The 16,075-nt window shown below is 41.0% G+C and overlaps 2 protein-coding genes across 2 annotated transcripts in view; one reads left to right on the plus strand and one right to left on the minus strand.

The window, feature by feature from the left end:
• Positions 1–574: 574 nt before the first annotated feature.
• TBRG1 (transforming growth factor beta regulator 1) lies at positions 575–8,942 on the plus strand. Its single transcript, XM_012660779.1, has 9 exons — positions 575–961; positions 2,617–2,687; positions 3,282–3,514; positions 4,084–4,220; positions 4,515–4,661; positions 6,870–6,967; positions 7,238–7,348; positions 7,781–7,923; positions 8,581–8,942. Exons 1-9 carry the CDS (start codon positions 812–814, stop codon positions 8,724–8,726), a joined length of 1,236 nt encoding a protein of 411 aa, XP_012516233.1. The 5' UTR covers positions 575–811; the 3' UTR covers positions 8,727–8,942.
• Positions 8,943–11,830: 2,888 nt separating this feature from the next.
• SIAE (sialic acid acetylesterase) overlaps positions 11,831–16,075 on the minus strand; it is a 34,425-nt gene continuing 30,180 nt past the window's right edge. Inside the window, exons 8-10 of the mRNA XM_012660765.1 lie at positions 15,642–15,799; positions 14,463–14,658; positions 11,831–13,068 (exon numbers count right to left, since the gene is read on the minus strand). Coding sequence (XP_012516219.1) covers positions 12,835–13,068; positions 14,463–14,658; positions 15,642–15,799 — 588 coding nt within the window. The 3' untranslated portion in view covers positions 11,831–12,834. The remainder of the gene's footprint in view (positions 13,069–14,462; positions 14,659–15,641; positions 15,800–16,075) is intronic.

Here is a 16,075-nt window from a genome sequence, read left to right on the forward strand (position 1 = left end):
AACTATATAAATATAGGCATATGTACAGAAATACACTTTCGGTTTCATCAGGCAAACATTTACTTAGTGCTAGTATTTTATGAAAACTGTGTGTTAAATCTCCCATCTTCCCTACTAGATTCTAAGCTGAGAGGGCCAAGGCCTTTTTTCCTATTCACTATTGTGGTCCCAGCTCCTAGGAAGAGTATAACATAACAGACCCTGAAGAAATATTTATGCGAGCTGCATAAAGGAAGGACGCAAGGGAAGAAGCCCAGTCAAGTGCGTCCTACTATCCGGGAAGGCCTGTCTGTACGAAGTGTGAAAAACGGGTGTTGAAACGCTGTGGCCTGTGGGCAGCGTGAACCAGAGCTCACGTTGGTAAAATTGTTGTTCGTTCCTGCCTTATTTCAACAATAGTACTCCTCAGCTAAACAAAAAGATGCGCAAGTCACGGATCGTCGTTTCCGGCAGCCGCCCTCCCTCCTCTCCTCGACCCGCGCTCGCCCCTCTCTCTCTTCCCCTTTCGCGGGCCTAAGATCCGCAAGGTCAAGGCCGCAGCCCCGGAAGTTACACGAGGCCGGCGCCGTTGCGTAACTTCCGGGCAGGGCTTACTTCCGAGACAGACGCGGAAGTGTTGGGAGGCGCCGGCAGCCGATTCGGTTGCAAGATTTCTGGCCCTGCCGTCCGCTCTGGGAACGTCCTGTGGAGCTAACGACTTAGAGGCCCGATTCCGCCAGCCCCGAACACACTAAGCCAGCGCTCCTGCCCGGTCCTTGGTGTAGGGACCGATGCCGGCCGCGTCCTGGAGCCCCCGTAGCGGGGCTGGACCATGAGCCTGCTGGGCGGCCTCACCCCCTCGCCGCGGGCCCCGCTGCAGTCCAGCCGGGCCAGGATGAAAAAGCTCCCGAAGAAGAGCCAGAACGAGAAGTACCGGCTGAAGTACCTGCGGCTGCGCAAAGCGGCCAAAGCCACGGTGTTTGTGAGTCTGACGGTCTCTCAGCCCGTCTCCTCGAGACTCCTTCTTTGCGAAATCTTTCCCCAAGTTGTTCCTTCCCAGAGTGACAGTATAATAGAGTGTTAGTTTTTCAGTATGTATTACTACTCGTTAGCCTTATATCCTTGGACAAATTACATAATTTCTCTAATCCTGTTTCCTCATCTGTAAATGAGAGCTAGTAACTATTTTGCAGTTATGAAGATTAAATGAGAAAAGTAAAGTGTTTCGTACCTAGAAGATGTGTCAATAAATTTTAGTCATCATTATTACTGCAAAACTCTCAGAAATAAGTTTGACTCTCGAGCTGACCCTGAGATTTAGGCATTATTTTAAAAATAAGAACAACGAAGCCCAAAGAGATGATTTGCTCAAGGGCACTGTGGCAGGGCCCTGACTCCAACTTAGAAACCAGTTTACTATTTCGACTACACAGCCTATTTCCTGAGCACTCCACATACCCCGTAACTAGCCCCTTGCCAAGTACACGAAGCTTTCAATAATTGTGCCTCCTAACCTTTGAGTCTCCCAAGTGTCTCTGCCTTTCTTTTATTGTAGAGGCACTGCTTTACTGAATGAATGAACTGGCTTGCCAACCATAACTTTGTGTTAGAATATTCTGGCTCGCTCAAGCTTGCCCCAATGCTTGGAAATATGGGTGGATTTCTCAAAGGTCCTCCCACATCTGAATCAACAGTTAGTACCTCTTCTTTCTACCAAAAGCTTGAACATTTCTCAGCACTTTATAAAGTAAGTTTCGGACATTAGAATATTCATTCCAAAAACATTTATTCAGCACTTGTTATATGCACTGGAGAGAAATAAGAAAAGTAGAATTAAGAGGACTTGACATCTTATTGACTGTTCTCTTTCATGTATCCCCTACATGTCAAAGGAACCTAAAACTTGGAGTCTATGTTATTGAAGGATGTTGGTTCAATCATATACATAAAGAAGGTTTTGTGAAGAAAAGGGATACTGTTTTCAACATTGGGAGTTTTTGAGGTTCTACCTATGGAGACCTTCCTCCTACCAGGATTGGTAGTTGAGAGACAGATTGCATCATCAGTAAAGAAAGATGATACTTGAATATTTACAAGTAAATTATGAAGCTTAATAATTTTACACACTAAATTTGATTTTATTCCATCCAGTTCTTCTAAGGTTTTTATTGTATGGGATGCTTTGTGGCAGATTGGCTTTGTAAATTCCTCAAAAATCAAGGCACTTGAGAATAGATTATCCTCATATATAGTATAACATTGAATTTAAACATTTATGGATCTAAGCAATATGCCCTTTTCTCTGCAAAAGACTACACTAATTAAGGTAATCATTAATCTTGGTTTGCCCAGGACAATCCTGGTTCACCATGTTGTTCTGGCATAACCATTAATAGCACCCCCTTTCACTCAAAGGTATTCCAGATTAGGTAATAAGTCATATAATTACCCTGCCCATAGTAAAACCTGACTACCTTTACCTATAGGTTTATTTATAGCTTGTCTGCAAGGTGTAATAGCTCTTCCTTCTCATCCAGCAACACAGACTTTTTTGGTTTGAAATATGGACCTTCTTCTCAACACAATATTTGATCTTTTATTCATTTTATGTGATTATGTTCGAAATTTTTCTTCAAGGAAAATGCTGCTATTTGTGATGAAATTGCTCGTCTTGAGGAAAAATTTCTTAAAGCAAAAGAAGAAAGAAGGTGAGCTGGCTTCATTTTGTATTCAGGATCACATTTTTGGTGATTGATATGGTGTTATTGCTCTGGGGATTTTTCTCCATTGCACAGCCCCTGTGGTAGTGGTTCCTGCATACCTAAGTCATATTGGACCACAGTGATAAAACAGCTCCTCCACTCATCTTTCTAACAAATCCCTCTTGGGCACATCTAAGAAGTAATCTTATAACTCCCCAATTATAAAAACCAAGTAATAAAAAAACTGTCTCTCATTCTACAAATATTTATTCAGTATGTACTATTGTATGCAAAGCACCTTGGGTCTATATACATTTTTAATTCATGATATATGCCGTTCAGAAGCCTAACACTTTCCAACATTAAAGTAGAGGAACCCTCCAGGTGCAAGAGAAATAAGCTACGATCCTTATCCTTGGCTTCTTGAAATATTGATTATCCTCTGGGGCTTCATTATTCCCAAAGTTCAATAAGAATCTTATTTTTATGAGTATAATAATCTTTGTATATAATTCTAGCTCTCCCCAGTACTTGAGTAAAATACTGAATTGAGACAATACAAAAGTTCAAACCTCTGCTCCCTTTCCTTCCTGACCACAGGTACTTGCTAAAGAAGCTCCTCCAGCTTCAGGCTCTAACTGAAGGGGAAGTACAGGCTGCAGCTCCTTCCCACAGCTCCAGTTTACCCCTGACTTATGGTGTGGCCAGCTCTGTGGGAACTATACAGGGAGCTGGGCCCATTTCTGGGCCCAGCACTGGGGCTGAGGAACCATTTGGGAAGAAATCCAAGAAGGAGAAAAAAGAAAAAGGCAAAGAGAACAACAAACTGGAAGGTACTTTGGGGAGACACTATCAGTTGCTCCAGTGACTCAGCTACTAAAGACAGACCTGGTACCAAGTGGTAGACACACACAACCGTAGATATACTTAAAGTCTCATCTGATCCTTAAGGAGCCCTAATAGCCCTTGAGAAGCAAGTGTCTTATTAGAGCCACTTTGGGTGGAGAAATTCTGGTTAGACTTGGTTAAATGTGAAGGGGGCAGACTGAGACCTCCTCCCTCCCCTTCCCCCAACACTCTGGGTTGCATTCTGTTCAGTCTTTCCTAGAGGCAGGGAAATGGGCTGGGTGGCCTTTTGAGCACACTGCTGGCTTGGGACATTTTTGATCTTACACATGAAGTAAGAGGCCTTAAAACGTGTAAGGCTTTTAGCTCCTAAGCGCTTATATTAGAGGTGGATGGGTTAGATACTCAGGGCTTTGGGGGAAAGCCCCATGTGCCCATTCAATGAGTATGTAAACCCAGGATTGGCTTATTGCCCTTAACAGTCACACGTAAATTTTTCCCTTCCCCTCAACATTAGGAGGGGCCTAAAGTGGGTGACCCCAGATTTACGTTTCAGTTCTGAAGAAAACATCCAAGAAAAAGAAAATGGAGGGAGGTGCTCGCAAGCTGGTTCAGCCCATTGCCCTGGATCCCTCAGGACGGCCTGTGTTCCCCATCGTACTAGAGGGTCTAACAGTATATAGCCTGGGGGAGGTGAGTGAGACCAGCGATATAGAGAGAGGAGAACCAGAGAAGTATGGGAATGGGGTTGAGCCTTCCCTCCCTGTTCCCATTAGCAGCAGCCCCTTGCTGATCCATACCAACCCCAGAATATCTCCAGTCCCTACGAAACCAGGTCAGTTATGTCTGCTGCACAGCCTACTCTCTTGCTTCGTGTGATTTGAGTCACTCTTTAGCTCTAAAGTGGTTCTAAAGGCTACAGCAATCAACTTGACTTCTAAATTCTTCACAGACCTCAATCCCAAGTTGGGGGAATCTTTTTTATAGATCATCACCGACCGACCTGGCTTCCATGATGAGAATGCCATCTACCCTGTGGGCTACTGCAGTACTCGAGCATATGCCAGCATGAAGTGCCCAGACCAAAAGTGTCTCTATACTTGTCAGATCAAGGATGGTGGTGTGCAGCCTCAGGTACTGCTCTAATAATAACCACTGTTTTTTCCTCCTCTTTTTTTTTTTTTTTTTTTTTTGAGAACTTACTCTCTGCTGCCAGGCACTTAAAATGTGTTACATGTTCTGACACCTTACAAGGTAAATACTATATAATCACCATTTGAGTAACCCCAAGATGCAGAAAAGTGGCCCTAAGTCACAACTCTGCTAATGAGTGAGTGAGCTGGGACGTGAATCTTCGTCTGTCTGTTTCTCAAACTGATGCCCTTTCCCTTGAACCGTGCTGTTTCTGCTGTCGATACGGTGACTGTGTGGCTTGAGGAAGCCTGCTTATGTGAAATGCAGGCCAAATACAGGGAAGATGAGTTTGATACTCTGCCATTTCAGGATAAACCAAAATGGAGGTAGCAAAGAAATTGCATATTAGTCTCTAGTTGCACATACTCTTAAGGACCTGGGAGTCCTGAATCATTGTTCTGTTACATACTTTTGTTCATCCTTCTCAGTGTGCTAAGATTCAAGACAATTCATTTTCTCCAACCATCACCTCTTGATGAAAAAATATGGCCATCGATTCACTTTTGTAGCAGTATACCATGGTTATAGTAAATCTATACGTGCAGTGCAAATCTAATCAAAATCCTAATGAAACTGGCAAGCTGATTCTTAATTTCTTCTGAAAAACAAAATGCCTCATTTTTGAAAAATAAGAATCTGTGGAATTTTTAGTTTTCTTTTTTAGCTCATTAACCGGACATTATCTTTAGGTATATTGTGAGTGAGGAATCTAGCTTCAATTTTTTTTCTAACTAACATCAAGTGGCTTTAGTTTATATACTAAATATTAATATATGTAATACTTTGATCTGTTTCCAGATGATTCTGTTTTATTGATCTGTTTGTCTATAAGTGCCAATATGACTTTTAATTACTTTAGCTTTATAGAGCATTTTATACCATAAATATGTTAAAGCAAAATGTAGAAGAATATTTTAATAATCTTAGGGTGAGGTGAAAAGGTTTTCTTTAGCAAGACGTGAAATTTAGAAGCCATAATAGAATATATGTTAGTATATGTACTGCCAAACCAAGCCCTATGGAATATAGTAACAGATTTGACAGTTTTAAACACTTCTAAATGACAAAAGACATCATAATGAGAGTTAAAGCTTAGGCAATAAACAAAATATATGCCAATGGATTGATATTCAGATAAAATACACCTATAAAATAAGAAAAAGCAATCAGATAACAGGCATCTCACAGAAACAGTGCAGATGGTTGGTAAGAGTAGACCTCCCTAATAACTAAGGAAATGCAAGTAAAACAAAAGATGAGATCTGATTTTCCTCATAGACAAATATCAGAATTGATGATAACCAGCACTGGCCAGGGTATAGGAAAACAAGTATACATTAGTAGGACTGAAAATTGGTAGTCTTTTAGGAGGGCAACTTGGCAATATGAGCAATTATAATATGTTTATCCTTTGACGGAGAATATATCTAGGTAGTCTAGTATTTCCTAGAGAAATGTGCAAATGTACAAAGAGTAACATATAACACTGTTCATTATCATTCTAAAAAATTATACAGAAAATAATCCTGTTCAGAATAATTTGAAGTAAACATTGAACACCTGAAAACTGTTTAACTGAACTTTATAGAAAACTGGTCAGGGAATTTAATTGGCTAGATAGAACTTGTTACAAAAATATTTTCTTGGCAAAAATTCCTCAGGATTAATATAATTTTGATGCAACAGTTTCTTTTTATAAATACGGTCAAGATATTTTAACATTCAAAAATGAAAGAAAATGAAATGGCAGTTTATAATCAAAATGCCCCACTCTTCTCCTAGATACTATAATATAAACTTAAGATTTCATGGAGAGTGATCTTGTTTGTTTTTAAAAATACCATTTGTATTTGTACTTACGGATGTAAGTCAGTGGCTAGGAAAGGGTCTGGAAAGGTACATAATAAATGGTGACCTCTGGAGAGCAGTCAACCAGGAGAGTAGAACTGAAACAGTCAAAGGACTTTCTCTGTTTATTTGGATTTGTTTAAATTTTTAATAGCACTGTAGGGATGTGCCCATCTTCCAGGATGGTATACATCAGTTTCAAATTCCAGAGTGAAGAAATGTTTATAGGAGTAGTATATGACTCTCCCTACCTCTTCCTTCTTGAGGATTGATCCTCAATTGCTCCTTTATCTTTCTCAGTTTGAAATTGTTCCTGAAGATGACCCCCAGAATGCCATTGTCAGCTCTTCTGCAGATGCTTGTCATGCAGAACTGCTCAAGACCATAAGTGCTACTATGTAAGTTGACCAGCAGCTTGAAAGGCTAAAAGGATCACTGGATCACCGTCAGTACAGTGAGACCTTTACTCTTGCTTTTAATGAGTGGAGATCCCTTATTTTATATAACAGAAACCTATCCTGAATCCTTCAGACATCTTAGCAACTAGAGTCTCCACAGTAGCAAAGTCAAGAAAGCTTATCCTGTGTGTTCACACCACTATTCCATTCTTAAACCCATCCTTATCTCCCTCTAAGCTCTCAAACTAAAATTCTCCCTTTCCTGTTTAGAGGCAAACCAATGCCTAACCTGCTTCCAACTGGAGCTGACTTCTTTGGATTTTCTCATCCAGCCATCCACAACCTGATCCAGAGTTGTCCAGGAGCTCGAAAATGCATCGAGTAAGTGTGGGCAAGTCCATTCCCTCGAGAGAAGCTCAGTGATCAGCCAGCTAGGGACCTAAACCGGCAGTTACTGCTCTATTCATTCATACGTTTATTGAACTTCTATGTCCAAGGCATGCTTGCTTCTCGATCAGTGTGCCTCAGTATTGGGCCTCTCAGTCCTCAGACAGGTGAGCAGGAGCCAGTACCCCACTGTACCATAGTACCATTTTCTGTGTGTACCATGACAGCAAAAGGATTGGGAAGTGTAGCAGAATAATGTGTCACCAAAGAGGCCTATATCTTTTATGTGTTTTGTTACCTAATATGTCTTTTTAGATATATATGGGAGAAATCTAAAGAAAAAATACCTGATCCCTTGGGAGATAGGAGTGGGTTATTATGACTAGCAGACAACTCTAGAGATAATGATTCCCTTTGATCCCACAGTTACCAGTGGGTGAAATTTGATGTGTGCAAACCTGGAGATGGGCAGCTACCGCAGGGACTGCCAGAGAATGATGCATCTATGAGCTTTGAAGCCTTTCAGCAACAGACCTTTGATGAAGATCATAATGATCCCATTCTGCCAGGTATCTTTTAACTTTACCTTTCTGGTTTGAAAATTGACCATTTTTAAGCTACCCTCCCCTCTTCACACATAGCTGAGTGCCCCAAATATCCAGGCAGTAAGTGATACAAGCTTTCACTGATCCAGCCGTGGAGAGTGCTGAGTGAGAGTGGGACCTGCAGCCTGCCTGGCTTCCTAGATTACTCAAAGAAGTCACCGGGAGCACGTGCAATCATAGGAAGGCGGGGCACCCCAAGAAACCTGACCAGAATACCAGGGGAAGGTGTCCTGCGCAGGGAATAGAATTTCAAGTGAAGTCAAAGGGGTCAGGTCATGGCCTTGGCCCTGTGTTCCATGGATTCCCTCCTACAAATGCATGGAGTGATCCAGGGGTTCAGGCATTGGGGTCACGTAGAGAAAATGGAAATGAAAATAAAAAAATGGAATTAAAATTCTCACTCTTTGCCTAATATACTGTATAACCGTAGGCAAGTCACTTAATCTGTTTCAGCCATAGTTTTCTTCATTGTAAAAGTAAATATCCTAAACAAAGGCAAAATTGGGCTGACACATGCAAGGGTATTAAGGAATTGATTGAAAGGACATATATAATGTCTGACCAAGAGAGTCTCCTGAGATTCCCAGGCAGCAGTGGAACTTATGGAATTGTTTTCTCCAGGATCCTTGGACCTCCCAGAGCTTCAGCCTGCAGCCTTTGTGTCTTCTTACCAGCCTGAGTTCCTGACACATGAACCCTTGGTAGACACTCACCTGCAGCACTTGAAGTCTCCGTCGCAGTGTAGCCCAATTCAGTCTTCGGATTGAACAAGAAGGGGTCAGATACCACATATTTTCATCACGATGAATTTTTTAATTTAAACTAAAATTTAGAATATATGGAAGAAGGCAGCAATTCAGGAGTAAAGAAGATATTAAATTAACACATTTCATCATGGAGGTTCCCATGGTGACAGTTTACCCTGGGAAAAACTTCCAGCTGCTTTATTTTTAGTAATAAATTTCTCTTTACAATTCTGCTTATTTTCATCTTGTTGTAATCAGGATGTAATCTTTTTTGCTTAGCTCTGCCTGAGACAGAGTAAACTTCAGTCCCTTATAAACCAGAATAAGATAGACCCGTTGTCTTAGACCATTTGGCCTGCTATAACAAAACACCATAGACTAGGTAGCTTATAAACAAAAGGAATTTATTTCTTATATTTCTGGAGGCTGGAAAGTCTAAATCCAGGGTGCCAGCAGATGCAGTGTCTGATGATGGCCCACTTCCTAGTTCATAGCTGTCTTCATACTGTGTCCTCACATGGTAGAAGGGGCAAAGGAGTTCTCTGAGGTCCTTTTTGTAAGGGCACTAATCCCATTGCTGGGGGCTCTGCCCTTACAACCTAATCACCTCCCAAAAGCCCCACCTCCTAATACCATCACATTGGGGGTTAGGATTTCACTTAACAAATTTTGCAGGAACACAAACATTAAGTCTATAGCAGCTGCTGACTAATAAGGGAAACAGCAAAATTCTGACAAACTTCTACTCTTGATTCTGATCCAAGTTCAAAGAATATCAAGTCTCAGCCCCTGCAACCCAGGCTGCTGCTTTATTTTCACGTCAGTATCATCAAAACCAAATCTACTTTTAAGCAGGCTGGAAAGTCCGGTCCAGGGTACTGTTCATCTTTTTCTTCACATTTTGCACATCCTTCAGGGCCATTAATGGAGTAAACCTCCATTAAGGTGGAGGTTTACTGTATCACCTGATCACGGTCAGTACAACTCCACATTACCTTGTGGGATCCTACCCATGCAACAGGGACTCAGGGCTGGCTGGAATGGGAGGGCATGAAAAGACCAGAAGTAGAAGAATGGGGAAGGGCGGGTGAGAACTGAATTGTTAGTGTGCTGCCACTCATAACTGCCAACTGAGGACAACACAAATGGTATCACTTTTTATAGTAATAAATCTGACCAGCAAAGGAGGGGATCAGATGGAGCAGTGTTCAGAGCACACACACTGGCCACTATAAACTCAGAAACTATAATAAGTTAACTGTTTAGTTAGTTTATGAGTCTAAGTTTAGTTTTTTTATAAGTTTGGATAACTTTTATAATGTAAAAGAAACAATCTAATAAAATTTGGACAAAGCAAACCAGGGGTGGGAAAGGGATTACTCAAACTGTTAATGTTTTAATGTTTTTCTTTTTTCTCTGCATAAGTTGCTTGAGCATATTTGCACTTATAAGGAAATGACGTATGCTGCTTTTATCATATAACAAATATTTTTATGTTCTATTACAGCCTCAGTGAAACATATTAAAAGAGAACCTCATTTTAGAAAGACATTTAAATTTTTTTAATAAATTAGTGTAAGTTTCCTAGAACTGTTTGTCAAACTAAAATCTCAACTCGTTAGTTGTTCATAAACTTAGTGAGTCAAGACCTGCATCTTCTAAAATTAAAACAATTAAAACATGTTGGAATGTAGCACATGGAGAAAGTTTGAAATTGGTTTCAACTATAGTGTGTATACATGTATTTATATAAATATACATACACATATGGGGGATACATGAGATAATGCAAAATGTTTTTACTTTGAATCATGGTTTTAAATTTCAAAAGTACTACCCTGGTATACTTAAAATATCTTTTCATCACATTGTTAAACATTTTCTAAATTTGACAACATCCAATGTCAATGAGGTTATAGGAAAAATGGGACTATACCCTGGTGAGAATGTAATTTGTTTAATCCTTTGGAAAGGTTAAGCTGTAGGTATCAAAATTTTAAATACATATTTATCCTTTAACCTGTTAATCCATGTTAAGAACCCTAAGAAATAACTGGACAAGTGTGATATAATGTTTGCATGTAATACTCATTACAGTATTAGTTTAATAGTGGAACTTTGTTAAAAATTTATATGTCCATGAATAAGAAATTCATTAAATAAAGTATGGGACTTCCACAAACTGAAATACTCTAAATCTGTATTCTGTTTACATAGGAAAATTATTTGATTAAAATAAGTCAAAAACAGATTACATACTATGTTGTGTTAAAATTATATAACCCAAACAAATTAAGTTAATGTTCACCAAAATAGTGTTTCTCTCTGAATGATGACTTTGGGGATGATTATTGCTTGCTCATATTATACTTTTCTTTAGTGTCCAGATTTTCTACAGTGATTATAAATTTCATTTTCAAAGAGGAAAAAGTTCTTTTCATTTTGGGAAATACACTGAATTCCCACAGAATGTTTTATTCAACCACTAAAAATAAATTTACACATGACTTATTTAATATATCCACTACCTAAACCAAATTCTTTACACTGTGTAACTATCAATGAGTTACTGGAGGTGAAAGGAACCTGGCCTTAGAGTTCTTGGCTACCTCTAGCTGCTTCCAAATTATTAATAGAACAGCCCATGGGTATATGTGTATTGGGGGTGGAGGAGTGGACAGGTTTACTTTTTCTTAGGAGTTACTAGGTTTGTGGTTCTCATAGGGCCAGACGCATGAGAGGTCAAAGGATGAATGGTTAGGAGTTAACTGTATGCTTAGGAAGTGCTCAGAGAGGCCATCGTTCCTTGCAGAGTGCACAGTGTTTGTTTGTTTTTTGTTTTTTAACTAAATAAAATCTTGACCCTGACAAAGCTATTCCTGCTATTTGGAGCTACACCCCAACCTCTTGGAAGACAGATGTGGAGTAAGTGATACTTACTGCTTTAGTACTCATTTTTCACATTAAGGGATGAAAACTACCCATAGGGAACATTCTTACTCCTTTCCCATGCTTTAAGGAAAACTTACAGGTTTGTTCCTAACCGAAGTTTACCCGCATGTAAATATATACACATCACTAATGATTATATTTTTATTTCCTACTTCTAATAATACAATTTTCAAATGCCATTAACTATTTTTAATCAACCAATAAACCACATTAAGCTTCTTAACAGGACACACAAAAGGCCTCTTTCCCATTTGTTGCATCTGCGTTATTGTACTATCTGCTTACCATGTAGCTTTACTTTCAGCCTCATTTTTTTCTTCCTTCCGGATTATCCTCAGTTAAACCTTTTACCTTTACAGAGCCTGGGATTTGTATTTAACTTGAATGACCCACTTGCCTTTGTTACCTCTACTTTCGTGTTTTCCTAAGCCCGTGTTTCCCCACCCGTCCCTGAGTGCCTTCCCTCAGCTACTACCATCTGGCCCTTTCTTTTCATTCCTTAAGGCACTCCCTTAGCACCTCCCAAAATGCCTGCACATCGTTCTGGTTTGTTCAAACATTCACATTATCAATATTTAGATTGAAGGAACAATCATTTCTGGCTTAAAGAGAATACAAATAGGCCTATATTCAATTATTTGATAGACTGTCATGTAGTAGTAAAGTTTCAGTAGTGAAGTTTCAGTTTCTCTCCCCATGAGAGAAAGATTTCAGTTCCACATAAGGGAAAACTGTTAGAAAGTTTAGAATGGAAACTTCATACAGAGATGCAATAACCACTTGTCAGAGATTTTATAAAGAACACATAAGCACTACCTGATCCATGTGGCCCTTAAAATCTCTTCCAACCCTGAGATCCCACAAAGGGGCAAAAGTGTTAGGCATTTCACTCCCAATAACAGGAGGGAAGTGAATGACACTTTGTGCAGAATTAGTCCAATACAGACCCTTAGACAAACTAGGAGACAAGAGGCAAGCATTTCAAGTTACCTACAAGCCCTAGTGCCTCAGAATATAGGAACAGCCCTGTGGTAGCTGGAAGCTATTCAATGAGGTTTTCTGTTAATTTCCTTTAAAAGCAACAGTTACCATTTAAACTCATAAATGCCAAAATCTAAAAGACACACCCTTATATCTAAATTCTAATCATACTGCAGCTGTCATCTGCAGCCTCTCTCTAATGTCCAGGAACCTGGTCTGTGATGAAAGCAACGAAGGGAGGGGCTGGCAGGGTACTGTCAGGGTGGTATAGGGGACACTGCTTATATTCACAAGGCCAGGTGGTCCAGGCATAGCGCAGAGCAACCACAGTGCCATGACAAGAACTGATCAACAGAGTCAGGGTCTGGGTGGAGAAAGTGTTCATGGGAGCTGGAAGCCACTTGCATTGATGGTCACTGCAACATGAGATCTAATAAGAGAGTCATAAAATGGAACAGTCAGGTCAGTTAGAAGGGTGTCCCAAGAAACTGGGAACTGCTCTTTGAGACAAACTAGATGGGAGGCAAGGAGCCACTCTTAGCCAAGGACCTACTTTCGACAACAGCCAGAACAAATCTGCATCCAGGTTGGGTCCAGTCACTACAGCACAGGTGGATAATACATGTTCATGTGATTAAATAAACAATTTAAATCAGTAAGTGAAACATTAACTTACTGAGGGAGATAAGGAAGCATAATCACATAAAGCATTTGGGGAAGTCTGCCCCTGAGCATTCTTCCAGTGATCCCTCCTGCCACGTGGCAAGGCAGCCAGGAACGTGAGTGAACAGAGAAGCCCAGCTGCTGTCACTACTCTGGACTCCCAAAGGAGCTACGGAATGAAGAAGTGGCACAAAGGAACTTTAGATATGAAGCCTTTCTCACTTAGGTCAGAAGGCAATCCAGAAAAGGGAACATAAATTATCCAGAACCCAAACGTTAAATTCTGTCCTGACCCCATCTATGATCCGGGGCCAGATGGTGGGCAGACCACCAGCAACTAAGGGAGAGAACTCAGAATGCAGAGACTTCTTGGGAGTCTCTAAATGCACCTAAAACCCCATGTGGAAAGAAGCTAAGTGGGGTATGCACTGAGCAAGCATCCGAAGCAGGTGGATATTGTAGTTAGGATTCCAGGAGCAACAGCCCTAGATAAACTTGTAATTAAAGTTTGTCTTTAATACTCTTTCATCTTCAATGCACTCTTTTCACACGCACACTCCCAGCCTAAGGTCTCATGATTCCCAGGGACACTCATTTAAATGTCCATTTAGGAATGCCTCCACCCTCGATGATAGAAGACTCCTGAATAACCTCTTTAATCAACAGTCTCAATTCCACAGCAGAACGATCCTTGCTGGGGATTGAAAGAAAGTAGTCTCACTACATTAATTCACACTAAGTTACAAACCACTAAGATTAAGCTCTCCAGTGAGACATGAAACTCAAAGGATATCAGAATTGAGAACAGTCTAACAAAAAAGACACCCGAGGATGAGGTATTAATACTCAGGAGCGAGGATCTGCAGTAGGTAACCCACAAATAAAGCCACAGGACCGTCCCTGAGCACAGATGGCTGCTCTGGGAGAGAAAATTAAAAATGAGTATCATCTTAACATGGACTTGTTTTCCCTTACTTGTCCATCAAAATTGCCTCTAAGCTAATGAATTAATAGCTGCTTACGTGCCCCTCTGAGATAAGCTCAGCTCCCCACCAACCAAGACCTGCTTCACCACCACGTTACAACAAAAGAGATGGGCCTCGTGCGGAGGAAATCCTGCTCCCGGCACAAGATGAACACCTATTTTCCTGCCATTCTCACCTCAAATATCTTGTCGTCCTGCTTCTGCACTTGGATTTGCTGGTCATAGGAGAGGCTGAGCCACCCCTTGTCAGCCAAGAGCTCTATCGTCTCAGGAAGTGGTCCTTGAAAGGTCACACTCTTCTCACCGTAAGCCACAGCACGGGCCCCCAGGTGCAGACGATAAGCCACGGTCTTTTTATCTCGAGGGTGGATGCTACAGGATAAAGAACAAGTAGAGAACTGTGGATTTGAGCTCAGCAATAACAATTAAAAAAAAAAAAAGGAGATTATACAAAGCACCCTTTAAGACGGTAAGAATAAAGCTGACTGAATTCCATGATCAGTGCTAGTCAGCTTAAGAGAATGGTGAACGGTAACCAAAGATGGGGCTCTGGCCTTCTACGGGTTGGAAACCATGAAACGATAGAAGGCTTGGAAGGAAGGAATAAAGGGAGGCACAGAAAGAGGGAGGAGAGCAAAGAGGAGGGAGGAAAGGAATTAGAACTAACCTAGAAGAGCTAACTCATAAGATTATTCCAGCCACTGAAAGTCATGTTTCATCTCAACTGGCTGTTCATTATTTGGTCCCCTCCAGCTCTTATTTGTTCATTCGATAAATATTTTCAAGTTCCTACTATAATCCAGACATTGTGTGTTGGGCTCTGTTTCATATTTGAAATCCCCTCCAATCCTACAGTTAGTGTGTGGTATTCACTCGGGCAGTTCACAAGTATTCCAATACTCAGCTCTTTAGAGTCCATGCTAGAATTCCATTTCCTGCTCTCACCGTAGCTAACCGTGGCCGTGTGACTTAGTTCAGCCAGTGCAATGTGAACAAAAATGACTTGTGCTACTTCCAGACAGAAGCATTTACTTGCCAGTCTGAATGCTTCAGGTGACCGTGGAAGTGCAGACCGACTTGGAGCCTCCGTGAACAATTACTGTGAGCAAAGATCTGTTGATCTTTGGACACGGAGTGTGAGCGAGGAATAAATTTTTGTCGCGTAAAGGAACTGAGATGTTGAAGGGTTCTGTTGTTGTTGTTATCGCAGCACATCCCAGCACAAATGATTGCTATATAGTGCTTCTAAGCTCCAATCCGTAGTCCAATCTGCCTCCTCACAAGTGAACACCAGAGTGAAGGACTACGGACAAAGAACGTACACGGTTCATGCAAAGCCCAAGAAGCAAACGTACCTGCCAAAAGGCGAGTCCTTGTCACAGAGATCCATAGCTACGGCCATGAAAGTGTTGGGCATCTTTAGGTTGGGGACGTAGCCAAAGTCGGCTGTTTGATGCCAACGGATCTGGGGAAATCCATCATCTGAGGTATCCTTAGACAAAGTTGAAGATAACTAGAAAGCAGAGACATCGTTGCTTTTATTGCATCAGAATCATACACTGGAGTCTCTTTCACTGGCAGATTCTGCTTCAGCTTCTCTCATTGGTTCAAATGCTCATCCAACAAGTTTTTACTGAGCTTCTTACTGCTATGGCAGTGTCTTTCCACAGATGGTTGCAACAATCCCTGTCATCCCATGTGCTCTTTTTACAAGGCAACTTTGTCACACCTCTCATCAAGTGGTGAAGTCTATTTCTCCTCCCACTGAATCCACTGAATCTGGGCTAGC

The sequence above is a fragment of the Propithecus coquereli genome, unplaced genomic scaffold (assembly GCF_000956105.1).
Source record: "Propithecus coquereli isolate 6110/MARCELLA unplaced genomic scaffold, Pcoq_1.0 Scaffold678, whole genome shotgun sequence".
NCBI lineage: Eukaryota > Metazoa > Chordata > Mammalia > Primates > Indriidae > Propithecus > Propithecus coquereli.

What these genes read in the sequence shown, in the direction of transcription:
- TBRG1 (XM_012660779.1), top strand. Translation starts at nt 812, where the DNA reads ATGAGCCTGCTGGGCGGCCTCACCCCCTCGCCGCGGGCCCCGCTGCAG. An exon ending in AAAGCAAAAGAAGAAAGAAG is followed by an intron (nt 2,688 to 3,281) that starts GTGAGCTGGCTT and finishes TCCTGACCACAG; the next exon opens with GTACTTGCTAAAGAAGCTCC. An exon ending in CAGTATATAGCCTGGGGGAG is followed by an intron (nt 4,221 to 4,514) that starts GTGAGTGAGACC and finishes TCTTTTTTATAG; the next exon opens with ATCATCACCGACCGACCTGG.